General features: G+C 46.0%; 1 protein-coding gene across 3 annotated transcripts in view; it reads right to left on the bottom strand.

Moving 5' to 3' along the window:
* Window positions 1–15,588, bottom strand: part of RNF4 (ring finger protein 4) — a 172,117-nt gene that overhangs the window by 42,072 nt on the left and 114,457 nt on the right. For all 3 annotated transcript variants that reach the window (XM_030191115.1, XM_030191116.1, XM_030191117.1), the window contains one exon: window positions 3,492–3,648. In XM_030191115.1, the coding sequence (XP_030046975.1) occupies window positions 3,492–3,648 (157 nt within the window). The remainder of the gene's footprint in view (window positions 1–3,491; window positions 3,649–15,588) is intronic.

Below are 15,588 nucleotides of genomic sequence, written 5' to 3'. Positions count from 1 at the left end.
TATTGGAGTGTGATCAGATATCGTCATACTACCAATTCCAGCGTCCGGGCCTAATTCCACTAATGTGGTGTCGAGAAAGATGTAGTCAATACGGGAGTATGTTTCATGTACTGGAGAGTAATAAGTGTAATCCCTTTCTGTATGGTGTGTCAGTCTCCAAAGATCTAAGAGTCCCAGGGAATAAGCCAACGAGGCCAGCGATCGCGCTTCTTTGTGCCCCTCCGTCCTAACTGCCCCAGAACGGTCGTGCCCTGGATTCATAACGGCATTGAAGTCGCCCCCAAGTATAAGCGCCCCCGTAGTAAAGGTCCCCAATAAGGTTCGAATTTTGTTAAAAAATTCCCCTTGTCCAGAATTTGGGGCATATATTGATGCTACCGTGAGGACTACTTGGTCTAGCGTAAGTTGTAAAAATAAAAAACGCCCCCCAGGGTCTCTTTTAGTCTGCGTCACCTGGGCCCCCAGTGAAGAGTGCATCAATATCGCCACTCCTCCCCTCCTTGAATCCGCCCCGGATGCGCAGTAGACCCCTGAGTAACCAGGGCAGGAGAGAAATTTCTCGTGTTTGCGACGCAGGTGTGTTTCTTGCAATAGAACTATGTGTGGTTTTAAACGGTGGAGTTCCCCACAGAGCTTCTGTCTTTTTTGAGGCATGTTAAGTCCCTTGACGTTATAGGAGACTATCTTCAGCTCAGGACACATGTCCTAATGTGTAAAGAAAAGCTAAGGTCTGCAGAGAATAAAAGCAATGTACATCCCCTTTGTGAGCAGCACAGGTCAGTATAGCAATAATTGTTACCTATGTCTTCCCTCCCTCCATAACCCTCCCTCGTCTCATTCCCCCAGTCCCTCCCCAACATCTCCCCACTGTTACACCAGCCAGGAGTGTAAAACCCCTAGATGGGTTTCGAGTAAGTGGGTCACAACACTCCCGACACCCCAGCCAGACATCCCCTCCCCCCGCCCAGTTGCATTCCAGCATTCAACCTTTATGGTATACAACCCTGTCCATCCCCCTTCAACATAGTGTTAGTTCCTGTAAGGTGCATCTATACACTTCCAGCCTCAGCCAACCACATCATGTCATTTGTGTAATTCAATCAAACTTATAGTCCCATAACCCTCACCTTACATCAATAATTAGCTGGTCATCCACCAGACTTGGTCGCCTGTCTGAACAGCTCCTGGCAGACCAACGGGAACCAGGCACAATGACATATATCTATGCCCATTTACTCAGTCCAAATGTCTTTTTTCTGAACTGGAATCTGTCCAATCATCTCTTATTGTTGCCACGTCGCCCCGATGTTCTTTGCCAGCCCTGAAGCTTAGCCATGGTGGATGATGCCAGCTCACCTGGTGGGATAGCCGAGTTCACCAGCTCTGCCGCGTGCAAGGCCTCCCAGGCTTCTTGTAAGGATCGCACACGATATTTGCTACCCTTCAGGGTAAAGTTCAAAGAAAACGGGAAGCCCCACCTGTATTGCACTTGATGTTTTGTTAAAATATCTAGGGCTGGTTTCATTTGTCGTCGTTGCTGCAAGGTATATTGCGACAAATCTTGATACACCAATACCTTTGCGCCTCCAAACTCCAGATTCTGCGCCTTCCGCGCCTTTGTCATGATCAATTCCCTTGGTTTCATATTTGTGGAAGCGGACAATAATATCTCGCTGTTGCTGTTCTTTGCGAGCTCCAAGCGCTCTATGCGCTCTGTCCAGTTCCACGGTATTCTCTCCAGCTTCTGGGCCAAGTAAAGAGGCACATATCGTCTGCACAATCTGTGTAACGTTCTCTATTTCTCCTCCTTCTGGCACCCCACGAAACCTAAGGTTGTTTCGCCTCCCTCGATTTTCCAAATCATCTATCTTATATTCTAGTTCCAGTCGGCGTTTGTCCAGTTCAAGCAGCTTCTCGTTATGTTTGAGCAGTGTCTCTGCCTGTTCTTCTTGTTTAAGTTCTACATCTTCCACCCGCCCCCCCCAACTCACGGAGGTCTGTGCTCAGAGAATCCATGCATTCCAGAATTTCATCCTTCGACTGCTTTATCTCTGCCTGAATATTCGCTAAGAACTTCCGCAGTTCAGTTGGGATACCTTTTTTGGAGGGCGGGTGTCGCTGCTCAGCCTGAGACTGGGCCGATTCGGAGTCGGAATGCGAGGCCCGCTCTGGTGTCTCGTGGCGTTTGGCGCTTTTTCCCGCCATGATTTTCTCAGACCGCTCACTCTCCTTTTTGCGTGTAGCGGGAGTTTTGCTCATCGCCAATTCTGTTGAAGGGAGAATTTAATAAGCTGATTTCGCTATTTTCTCACGCTTGCTGCCGTTTTTTACTGCTGTTTAAAGCTGAAATATAGCGCGAGGAGACGGAGCTTCCAAGCTAGGCTGCCATCTCTCCTGGTGACGTCACTTCCTCCGCTTTGCACCAATTTTTTAAGCAAATGTATACGTATACTTTGTTTTCAATCCCACTTGCACCCAATTTTTCTGCTGGAAAAGATTACGTGCAAAGATTTAAACATGCTATTTATGCATGCAAACATCTTGTAGCGCTACAGAACTAAGGAATAGTAGTAATAAAAAGGGGTCACGATACTGAGCCTTCCTCAGCTGGTGCTGTTCAAACTTCTCAATAATCCTTTATTTAGTCCTTGACCCACACCTTATGCAGACTCTTGCTCAGCAGAACATAAATTGAGCTCCCACTGCTGCCTTGACTGTGCTAATTCATGTGCAGCTCCCAAACAGCACCTAATGCCTGCTGTTTCAACTGTTTTGGAAAATTTAAGGAAGAGATGACAAAACTGCCTACAGCCCAGCAAAAGGAAGCAAAAAAATTAAGATGGGACTTTGAAAGGAAAACACACACACGAACAACCTCCTACCCTTCTCCCAATCCACAAAAAGGAAACAACTTACAGCTTGTTTGCTATTCAGGTTTTTTTTTTTTTTTGCTTCATATTTTTATTAGAAGTTTTGTGTCAAACATAAAACAGGCAATAAAACAAACAAGAACAACAATCCATGGCATATACAATAAAAGATCAGAGCATTATCAGCGTTCCAACTCTAGATACCAGCAGAAATATACAAGATTAGATAGTGACAGGAGAATCTTGACAAAATAAATCCAAGCGGGCCCAGGTCTTTAATACTGACTTAACTCTATGATGTTTGCGAGCCAAAATAATTTCATACTTTCTGATCACACATACATAGCTCCACCATTCATTGTAATTTAAATGTACATTATTTTTCCAATTGGAGACAATTAAATTCAAGGCAACAGCTAATAGGATGTTGAACAATTTCTTATCCGATTCCAAAATAGTGATAGAAGGAGAAGAGGCTCTAACAAATTAAAAAAAAAAAAAATTTTCAGCCTGTCTGTACCTTATCACCAACTTAGGTAGATTTCAGTGCAAGTGACACTATCCATTTAATATACATTAATGCAAGATTTGTATTCTAAATAAGTATAAAAAGGTACTTACCGTGAACCTACTGCTCCAGCTTCAACAGCTACTAATGGTCTGGTTGTGGTATTTGTTACATATACAACATTCTCTCTTAAATCTTCCTCATCACTACTTAACACAGAGCTGTCAACGCGCAAACGAGTTGATATGTTTCTTCGTTGCCCATGGTTATCTTTAAAAAAAAAGAATCAAAACTATTTTTTTTAACAAAAATGACATAAGGTCTAAACTAGCTCTCTGCTATATTGATTTTCATATTGCACAGTTTCAATCTGATTGTGCACTGCAGCAGCTGGAGCCTACACCTTGATTTCCTACAACACTGTGTTTTTCAGTGCTTTTAAATTGTCCTGAATTATTTGACTTTTCCCCACAAACATCCAGAATACCTGAATGTAATTCACCTTTAACAACTACTGAAAAAGGTGTGAGCAAAATCTAAATAAACAAACAATGTTCTGAGACATACATACACATTCCCTCCCTCCCAAACTTCACTAGGTGAAAGGTGCCATACAATAAAGGAAATCTTAAAGATTGACATGTATTATCAAATTCTACCCTTATCTTTTCCTACTATCCAAGAAAGACACTGAGTCACATGGGGAGCTTGCAATGTTTTCACTTCATGTAATTTTCAACAGCATCTAATGTAGATCAATGTTTTTTTTCTGGTATTTTCCCCCCATTTGGTAGCTCAGTTTAATTTTTTTCTCAGGCTATACTCGCCCCTTTTCTCTTGCCTCAAAAACACTGATAGCAATGAAATACCTTTAATAAGATCACTTGTAGCCTTCTTCTTTTGCCAATGCATGTAGGCTATAAAACAATGTGGCTATTTTATAACTAGCTGACGGTTTATATGCTTGTTGTAGGAACCAGATTTTGCAGGTGATTTTATCAACCATTTTCCATGTTTTGTACTTAAAAATAGTTTTTATAAAACTTTATAGGGATATACATGCATAAAAGGTAGGCATGCACCATAAGAGTATTGTCATATTTATGTGATCTGCATGCAAGCTTGGCAGAGTTGCAACGTATGCATGTATTTTATGGGAAAATTAGGTTCTTACCTTGGTAATTTTCTTTCCTTTAGTCACAGCAGATGAATCCATTACGAGTGGGTTGTGTCCATCAACCAGCAGGGGGAGATACAGAGCACTGAAAACCATAGTGACTCATGGCCAGCTAGCTCCATCTGCCTCTTCACTATGTGGAGCTTCCAAAGCAATGTAACACCGCAAAGCATAATAACAAACTTTCCTCACAGCGAACGAAGGCCCCATAACAGGAGCAGTAACACAAAGGAGGGACGAACTCAACCTCATATAACTTGAAATGAGGGCGAAACTCAACCCCTTGTAACTGATGAGCGTAGTACAACAGAAATCCTGAAGACTGTTTTCCAACTTCTCCCAATGAGGGAACATATCTACAGGTAAAACTGAACATAAATTACACAATGAACCACTGAGGGAGGGCTCATGGATTCATCTGCTATGACTAAAGGAAAGAAAATTACCAAGGTAAGAACCTAATTTTCCCTTCCTTGTCATCAAGCAGATGAATCCATTACGTATGGGATGTATCAAAGCAATCCCTACATACAACAAGCCACTCCACGTGCCAGCACTTGTGCTCTAAAATGTGCGTCTCTCCTGGCAGCCACATCCAGCCTGTAATGTCGGGCAAAAGAGAGCTTAGAAGCCCATGTCGCTGCACTGCATATCTCTTGAAGAGAGAGTGCTCCAGTTTCAGCCCAAGAAGAGGAAATTGCTCTTGTGGAATGTGCCTTAAAGGCTTCAGGCGGAGGCCTGCCAGACAGCAGATATGCTGAAAAAATAGCTTCTTTGAGTCAACTGGCTATAGTGGCTTTAGACGCTGGAGACCCTCTGCGTGGACCTGATAATAGAATAAAAAGATGATCAGAGGTCCGAAAGGCATTTGACATGCGTAGATACTTTAACAGAGCCCTTCGCACATCTAGCAGGTGCAATTGCCCAAAGGATTCTGAAAACTCCTCTTTAGAAAAGGAGGGCAGGAAAATAGGCTGGTTTAGGTGAAACGCTGAAACCACCTTAGGCAAGAAGGAAGGCACAGTTCGTACTGTTACTCCGGACTCTGAGAATTGCAGAAAAGGGTCTCAACAGGACAGCGCCTGGAGCTCAGACACCTGTCTCGCTGAAGTAATGGCCACCAAAAAGACTGTCTTTAAAGTCACATCCTTCTCCGAAGCTCGCTGCAGCGGCTGGAAGGGTGAACACGGAAGAGCCTTTAACACTAGCCCAAGGTTCCAGGCCGGACAAGGTGCTCGTATGGGAGGACGGAGACGAAGCACCCCTCTAAGAAACCGTGCAATGTATGGATGCACAGCTAGGGAGAGGCCAGCAACCTTTCCTCGAAAGCATGTCAATGCTGTGACTTGCACCCGCAGGGAATTATAGGCCAAGCCTTTTTGTACACCATCCTGCAAAAAGTCCAGTATCAGCGAGACAGAAGCCCGCATGGGTGTAATCGCTTTAGGAGCACACCATGCCTCAAATTGGTGCCAAATCCTGGCATAAGCCACGGAAGTGGAACGCTTGTGGGCCTGTAGGAGAGTGGAAATGACTTTACTGGAGTAGCCCATGTCTCTTAATTGCGCCCTCTCAATAGCCAAGCCGTAAGACCAAAGTGGCAGGCGTCCTCCATGGTGACCGGACCCTGTGACAACAGATTCGGTACCAGAGGTAACGGTAGCGGAGCCTCCACCAGCATCCGCTGGAGGTCAACATACCACGGCCTCCTGGGCCAATCCGGGGCGATGAGAACCACCTCTCCTTGATGTAGCCGAATGCGCAGGAGTACTCGCCCTATCAAGGGCCACGGAGGGAACACATACAGGAGGCCCTGAGACCAGGGTTGACCCAAGGCATCCAACCCCGCCGAGCGAGGATCTCTCTGTCTGCTGTAAAAGCACGAGACTTTGGCATTTGCGCTTGAGGCCATAAGATCCGCTACGGGCGTCCTCCATTTGGCACAAATCTGCAGGAATACTTCACTGCAAGTTCCCACTCCGCTGGGTTGATCTGATTCCTGCTTAGATAATCGGCTTGCACGTTGCTCTGATCTGCAATGTGAGCTGCTGACAGAAACTGTAGATGCAGCTCGGCCCAGTGGCAAATCTGTTCGGCCTGCGCGGCTAGTGCTCTGCACTGAGTGCCACCTTGTCGATTTATGTAGGCCACCGCTGTCGTGTTGTCCAACAGAACTCTGACACCCAATCCATCCAGGGTCGTTTGAAAGGCCAGAAGCGCCTGGAATATAGCTTTCAACTCCAAGCGATTGATGGACCACTCCGACTCCTCGGGTGTCCAAAGACCCTGGGCATGCCTCCTCCAGCAATGTGCACCCCAGTCATTCAGGCTGGCATCTGTTATTACTAGGCACCCATCGGGGGGCTCTAATGGCATTCCTCGCCGTAGCATGCTGTCCGAGAGCAACCACTTCATGCTGAGTTGGGCCGCAGGGAGCCACGTGAGTCTGCATTGATAATCCTGAGATATTGGAGACCATCGTTGAAGCAGGGACCACTGCAGAGGTCTCAAGTGCGCTCTCGCCCATGGCACTACTTCCAAAGTGGCCATCATCGACCCCAACAGCTGGACAATGTCCCAAGCTCGCGGGCGAGGCATCCTCAGGAGCAGACGGACCGGATTCTGAAGCTTGCACCGCCTTTGCTCGGGTAGATACACATACCCCGAGGTTGTGTCGAACCGGACCCCCAAATATTCTAGAGATTGAGAGGGGGTCAGGCGACTTTTGGTTAAATTGACGACCCAGCCCAGAGATTGCAGTACTGAGACCACTCTGGCTGTAACTTGGTGATTCTCCTCCTCGGAGTCTGCTGTGATGAGCCAGTCATCTAGGTATGGGTGAAAAGCAGCTACAACCACCATTACCTTTGAAAAGGTTCGGGGAGCTGTGGCGAGGCCAAAAGGCAAGGCCCGAAACTGGAAATGCTTTCCCATCACCGCAAACCACAGAAACCTCTGGTGCGGGAGCTAAATAGGAATGTGCAAGTAAGCTTCTTTCAGGTCCAGAGACGTGAGAAACTCTCCTGGCTGTACTGCCACAATGACGGAGCGCAGGGTTTCCATGTGAAAATGCCGCACTCTCAGAGACTTGTTGACTTCTTTTAAGTCTAGGATTGGCCAAAAAGACCCTCCTTTTTGCGGCACCATAAAGTAAATGAAGTAACAGCCAGAGCCGAGCTCGGTGGGAGGCACCGGGCATACCGCTCCTAGGTGAATCAAGCCTTGTAAGGTCTCCTCTACTGCCGCCCGTTTGGCAGCAGAACCACATCGGGACTCCACAAACACGTCTCTTATCGGGGCATTGAATTCTATTCTGTAGCCATCTCTGATCAGGTCCAAGACCCACTGATCTGAGGAAATCCTGGCCCACTCCTCGTGAAAGAAGGAAAGTCGTTCTCCTATAACAGGAACCGAGGAGAGGGCCGGCACACCATCATTGAGAGGGTCGCCCTTGCATTCCAGGCCTTGAGCCAGCTGCTGCGGAACGCTTGTCCGAGCGAAAGGAGTGCCTATGCTGAAAACGGGCACATGAAGTGAACCCAGCAGTACGCCCTGGGCGGTACCTTTGAGCTTCACGGAAGCGAGGTCTGTAAGAGGAGGGAACCGCCTGACCCTTAGAGGAAGGCCGCGGCCTATCTTTGGGTAAGTGCAGGGATTTAGCTTCCCCCAGGCCTTTAATAATATTCTCCAACTCCTCACCAAATAGGAGAAGGCCTCGAAAGGGCAACTTCACCAACCTTTGCTTAGAGGCCATGTCAGCCGCCCAATGTCGTAGCCACAGACCGCCACCCTGTTTAGCCGATGCTCTGACCAGATCATAAAGGGCGTCAGCCAAGAAAGACAAGGCCGACTCCATCCGAGGTGCCACCTCCGCAAGGGGCTCCGCTCCATCTCCGGGCTGTTCCACTGCGTGTTGTAACCAAGGACATGCAGACGCCTGTAAGGATAGGCCTGAAATCTCAAAGGACCGCTTTATACCTGATTCAAGACGTCGGTCCTGCATGTCCTTCAGGGCAACTCCTCCTTCCACTGGGAAGGTAGTTCCCTTTGTCACGGCCTTGACTAGGGCATCCACTTTAGGCACAGCTAGGCACCAAATTCTCCTCACTTAGAGAGTATAATTGCCCCATAGCCCTGGCAACTTTCAAAGGCCCCTCGGGGTCAGCCCATTGAGCTGAAATAAGCTCTTGGATGGAGTCATGCAAAGGAAAGGCTCGAGCAGGCTTCTTAGTACTTGTCATCCTCGGATTAGCAGAGCAGAGCTCAGCACTCGCAGGATCTTCAATAGAGAGGGCCTGCAGTGCATTAGAAATCAGCGCTGGCAGCTCATCGTGGTGGAAAATCCTCACTGCGGAAGGATCATCCAGATCCAGTGGCAATCCTGCACCTTCCTCTGGCTCTCCAGACCACGAGGGCCTGCCAGACCCCTCAGACTCCTCACATCCCAACCACCGGGGGGGGGGGGGGGGGGGGGTTTGAGGGTGCCACTCTCTGAAGGGGAATCCACCCTTCTGCGCTTATCCTGCGGCCATCTGTCAGGGGAAAACTCACCTGACGGTAATTCAAGGCCGGGCTCTACTGGAAGGGACACAGGCAGCCGATTGAGACCCCTGCGGGAGAGCTATTTTTAACATAAATGCTTTATGCAGAAGTAAAACAAATTTAGGGGAGAATGGCTCACCCTGGCCTCCCAGTTCCAGTCCGGGGGAAATGGCTCTCATATTAGCCTCCATTCGAGGCTCTCCTCCAGTCTCACGCCCCCCCCCCCCCCCTGACATAAAACAGGTGCTTTTTGACATGCCACCTATGTGCCCTATTATAAAAGTTAGCACCTCTGCTCTAACAACTAGAGAAAAATGAAGCTGTGGGCCAATGGTTGAATTTATGGCAATCACTATTTTACTTATGTTTTTCACAAAATAAAAACAAAACTAAAGGGATTACTTATTTAACATATCTATTTCTAAGTTAAAATCTCTTTATTTAGTACAAATAAAGAACTAAGAGAGAAAAACCCCCAAGAACAAATCTTATAACTTGATTAATGACATCAACTACATACTGCTATGAAGTAAATTTACAGATCAACAATCTGAATAATATAAAAGAGGGATGAAACAATGATCATATAACTAAAAATAGGTTAAATTATTATGTAACTAGCCGTTAAGCCCGTTAAAACGGGCGAGATTTGTGTTTTGCAAAATGTAATAATTCTCACCTCCATCCATGTACAGCAAACCTCCTCTCTCCCCTGCCCTTCCCTCCCCTGATCCATATCCAGCAACCCTGCTCTCTCCCCTGGCCTCCCCCCCATGTCCAGCAGCCGTCCTGTATTTATTTATTGCATTTGTATCCCACATTTTCCCACCTCTTTGCAGGCTCAATGTGGCTTACAATGTGTTATTGTTAGTAGATAGTAGAATAGGAGATAACAGTGTTAGATGGAAAGTAGTATCATCAAAGAATTAAGGAAATGAGAATAAGTAGAAAGCATATTATTAATAGGTCTTGATCGAGATTCAAGTACGTAGGAATGAGCAGGGGCATTGTTGATGACAGGCAAGGTTGCTTTGTGTTACATTTCTAGTTGTTGATCTTGTTGGTATGCCTTGTTGAATAGGTGAGTCTTCAGGGATTTCCGAAAGTTAGCTTGTTCGTAAGTAGCTTTTAAGCTGCGCGGTGTGTTCCACAACTGTGTACTCAGGTAGGAGAAATTTGACGCAAACGTTAGTTTGTATTTTAAGCCTTTACAACTGGAGAAGTGCAGATTAAGGAATGTTCGAGATGACCTTTTAGCATTTCTGGGCGGCAGGTCTACAAGATCTGTCATGTAAGCTGGGGCATTTCCGTGAATGATTTTATGAACTAGAGAGCATATCTTGTATCCCCCCCCCCCGTCCAGCAACCATCCTCTCTCCTCTGCTCTCTCCCTTGCCCTTCCCCCATGTCCAGCAGCCCTCCTCTCTCCCCTGGCCTTATCCCGCCCACCGATCCTCCCTCCCCCCATATCCAGCAACTCTCCTCTTTCCCTTGGCCTCTCCCCACAACCCTGCCCTCCCCCCATGTCCAGCAACCCTCCTCTCTGCCCTGCTCTCACCCCATGTCCAGCAACCATGTCCTCTCCCCCCTGCCCAGCTACCCTTCTCGCCGCCGCCGCTCCCTCCCCCCTCCATGCCGGTCCCCCTGCACTGACCTGACAGTGCCTCTCGCCTCCATGTGAAAGCGCTACAGGCAGCAGCAGATCGATCTGCTGCTGCCTGCAGCGCTTCCACACGGAGGTGAGAGGCCCTGTCATGTCAGTGCAGGGGGACCGATAAGGAGGGGGGGCAGGAGCGGCGGTGGGGATGGGGGAGGGGAGGGTGGAGATTGGTGCGCACGATGTTCTTTTCCAGGCTCCAGCGGCAGCATTCGACAGTCCGACTCCGTTTCCCTCTCAGTTCCGCCCTCTGACGTCATCATGTCTTCACGTGAGGGCGGGACAGAGAGTGAAGTCTCTACTGCGCATTTGCCGGTGAGTCAGTCACTTGCCATTTATATGTTTGATATGAATAGTATTACAATAAGCAATTAAGGGATCCCATATTTTGTTAAAGATGTTCAAAGAATTATTTCATTCTGCTATAATTTTTTCATATTTAATATTATATATAGAAGCCCACCAAAAGGAGAAAGTAACCAATTTATGATTTTTCCAGTTATGACTGTAGTAATAGCAATAGCTAATAATATGTTGAGCAATTTTTGTTTACGATCAAGTAAGATGGTGGACAAATATGAAGAAAGAAAAATTATTTATAGAAAGTGTTGGGCAGACTGGATGGACCGTTCAGGTCTTTATCTGCCGTTATTTACTATGTAATTTGAATAATTTCACAAATCCTATGCCAAACCTCTGACCAATACATTTGCAAGTCTGGACATGTGAAATATACGTGTTCTAAAGTTCCTATATCCCGGTTGCAAGACCATCATTGGTTAAAAATATTGGCATTGGGTTGTTTGACAGGTGCCCAATAGATTAACGATTGTAGGATAGGAGCAGTAGCAAAAGGCTTTAAAAGTTTTAGCTAATACCAGGTCCAGTTTTTCAGAGGGAGAATAATTAGTGCCTATAGACCATACATTTTGCAATGCTGTAATTCTAGTGTCTAATCGGTAGGATTGCAGCCTGGACACCCAGAGATTGTCCCACGACGGTCCTCACGGGCAGGTCGGCGCCAAAAATGGCTCCCTCCTGGACTGGAGCCCTGGAGTGCACAGACTGATCGCTGGCACCCACTCGCAGTCCAGCATCGCCATCAGTGGTGGCCCTGCACAGGCTGCGCATCGCTAAGGATGCCATGCAGCCAGTCAACTGCCCCAGCTGAGGGAGTGGGGAAGATCGATGAGACATGTATGCGCGGCAGTGAAGCAGAGACGGCTGAGAGAAGCCGCTGGAACCCAAGCCGAGTTGCGAGAACCTGGACGCTGAGAGACCGACGCTGCAATCCTACGCCATCCACGGAGGCTGAGGATGTGAGCCCAGCCCAGGAGGCAGCCGGAGCCCTATGGCTTGGGTGTAGACATGGTCCCAAATGTGAGTAAACTAGTCACTTTAACCAATTAACCCACTCACCAATATTATAGGAACTCAGAGCCACTTCAGACCTCCATAGACACCATCCCAAGAACAAAGACCAACAACTTAACCATCAACGTGGTCATCCAGCAGCCCAAAGCGAACCAACATCACAATGAACACAGTCAAATTGCTCCTAATAATTTACTCCATATCCCTGATCCACCATACACTAACCACCCCACTCACAGAAACCAACATCATACCCACAATACACAATTTCACTAGACTGTCTAGATACAACACATCCCACCAAACTGACAAAATAATGGAAAATCTCCAATACGCGAACAAAATCGATACAAAAGGAAAGAAGGGTCATAATAAACCCATACTACAAGAGAATAGACAACTAACAAAATCAACATAACTCCAAGCATAGCTGACCCCTACCAAAAAATTCAAGTGGGATACATCAACGCCAGATCAGTAGTCAACAAAGCAACAACAGACTGGATCACGTCAGACAACCTCGACCTACTGTTCATCAGTGAAACCTGGATCCATGAGATGCAAAGGACCCCATAATTCTAGATCTATGCCCCCCCCCCCCCAGGGTACAAAAATCACCCACTGGACCAGAAAAGAAAAAAAAAAAAAAAAAGGAGGCGGAGGCATAGCACTAATCCACAGATCCTACTTCACCATAGAAACCGCAGCAGAGTCCATAACACCCCAACTTGAAATCGCCTCAGTCAGAATCCACCATGCTTACTTTATTTTTTGTCTATTAGATTGTAAGCTCTTTGAGCAGGGACTGTCTTTCTTCTATGTTTGTGCAGCGCTGCATATGCCTTGTAGCGCTATAGAAATGCTAAATAGTAGTAGTAGTAGTAGTAGTAATACAACATTGCTTGACCACCTAAACTGTGTCTTATTTTACAGACCACCAGGGAACTGGTGCAAATGTCAATCACACTTCATGGATTTCATATCAAACACCATATATAACTCTAATCTACTGATACTAGGTGACATCAACCTACACCTAGAAGTCCCTAACTCTACCAATGCACATGAATGCAAGGAATTCCTCCAACTATGGGACCTTAATTAGCCACATATGCAAACAACCCATGTCAAAGGGCACACACTTGATCTTATCGTACATAAACTGTCTTCAGACCAGAACCTAATACTATCAGACACAAAATGGGCAGACCACTACAAATTAATCCTAACCCTACAATGGCAGAAAAAAGGCTCATACCATACACAAAAACACACAACCTACACCACGAGAGGCCAAATAGACTCTGTAATATTCTGGCAACAGATATACAATAACAAATGGACAGCACAAACAGACTCGATACATTATCTCCTAGACTGGAATAACAGATGCAGAAGCATACTAGACGAAATAGCACCACTACAAACAAGAACCTCACGAAGACACAACTCGATACCATGGTATAACTAAGAACTGAAAAAATTAAAAACACAAACTAGGAGGCTTGAACAAACATGGAAAAAAATAAAAGATGTACACACACTCAATGCATGGAAACAAATGCAAAGAAAATACAAATATGCAATAAGACAAACCAAAAGGTCTTATTACAAAACCAAAATAGGGCCAGACTACAAAGACAGGAACAAAACTATATCAACTAGTGAACAAATTACTAAATACCACATTGGTTACCACAACCAACAGACACACCCCATCTGCAGACCAACTTGCTAAATACTTCAACGAGAAAATACTAAACCTACGTAATACGTTATCACAGAACACCACCGACATCGAAAAATTCATTGACTGCCTGGACCCAATCCTCGGTGAATACCCAGCAGACAGAATATGGTCAAACTTTGCTCTCCTTACCAATGAAATCGTCACCCAAGCGATTAACAGGTTCGACAAGACCCACTGTAAACTGGACACATGCCCCAACCACCTAATAAAATCTGCCCCTCAATGCTTCATAGCCGACCTCACACTACACCTAAACTACATGTTGCAACATGGACTCTTTCCTAAGGACAAAGGTAACATACTATTCACCCCAATACCCAAAGATACAAAGAAAAAAAGCAAATGAAAATCACCAACTACCGCCCGGTAGCATCTATCCCTCTGGAAGTCAAACTGCTGGAATGCATGGTAACCAAGCAATTTACTGACTACTTAAACAAATTCTCAATATTACATGAATCACAATCAGGATTTCGCTCCAACCACAGCACCGAAACAGTACTTATTACTCTCCTAACCAATTTACTTCAATTCTTTGAAGGAGTGAACAAACATGTGGACAAAGGGGAGTCGGTTGATATTGTGTATCTGGATTTTCAAAAGGCGTTTGACAAGGTACCTCATGAAAGGCTACAGAGGAAATTGGAGGGTCATGGGATAGGAGGAAATGTCCTATTGTGGATTAAAAACTGGTTGAAGGATAGGAAACAGAGAGTGGGGTTAAATGGGCAGTATTCACAATGGAGAAGGGTAGTTAGTGGGGTTCCTCAGGGGTCCGTGCTAGGACCGCTGCTTTTTAATATATTTATAAATGATTTAGAGATGGGAGTAACTAGCGAGGTAATTAAATTTGCTGATGACACAAAGTTATTCAAAGTCGTTAAATCACGACAGGATTGTGAAAAATTACAAGAGGACCTTACGAGACTGGGAGACTGGGCGGCTAAATGGCAGATGATGTTTAATGTGAGCAAGTGCAAGGTGATGCATGTGGGAAAAAAGAACCCGAATTATAGCTACGTCATGCAAGGTTCCACGTTAGGAGTTACGGACCAAGAAAGGGATCTGGGTGTCGTCGTCGATAACACACTGAAACCTTCTGCTCAGTGTGCTGCTGCGGCTAAGAAAGCGAATAGAATGTTGGGTATTATTAGGAAAGGTATGGAAAAAAGGTGTGAGGATGTTATAATGCCGTTGTATCGCTCCATGGTGCGACCGCACCTTGAGTATTGTGTTCAATTCTGGTCGCCGCATCTCAAGAAAGATATAGTAGAATTGGAAAAGGTGCAGCGAAGGGCGACTAAAATGATAGCGGGGATGGGACGACTTCCCTATGAAGAAAGACTAAGGAGGCTAGGGCTATACAGCTTGGAGAAGAGACGGCTGAGGGGAGACATGATAGAGGTATATAAAATAATGAGTGGAGTGGAACAGGTGGATGTGAAGCTTCTGTTCACGCTTTCCAAAAATACTAGGACTAGGGGGCATGCGATGAAACTACAGTGTAGTAAATTTAAAACAAATCGGAGAAAATTTTTCTTCACCCAACGTGTAATTAAACTCTGGAATTCGTTGCCGGAGAAAGTGGTGAAGGCGGTTAGCTTAGCAGAGTTTAAAAAGGGGTTGGACGGTTTCCTAAAGGACAAGTCCATAAACCGCTACTAAACGGACTTGGAAAGATCCAAGATTCCAGGAATAACATGTGTGGAA

This window comes from Microcaecilia unicolor, chromosome 2 (genome assembly GCF_901765095.1).
Source record: "Microcaecilia unicolor chromosome 2, aMicUni1.1, whole genome shotgun sequence".
NCBI lineage: Eukaryota > Metazoa > Chordata > Amphibia > Gymnophiona > Siphonopidae > Microcaecilia > Microcaecilia unicolor.
The sequence above is the reverse complement of the archived record's forward strand: the minus strand, read 5'-3'. Positions and strand labels throughout refer to the sequence as shown.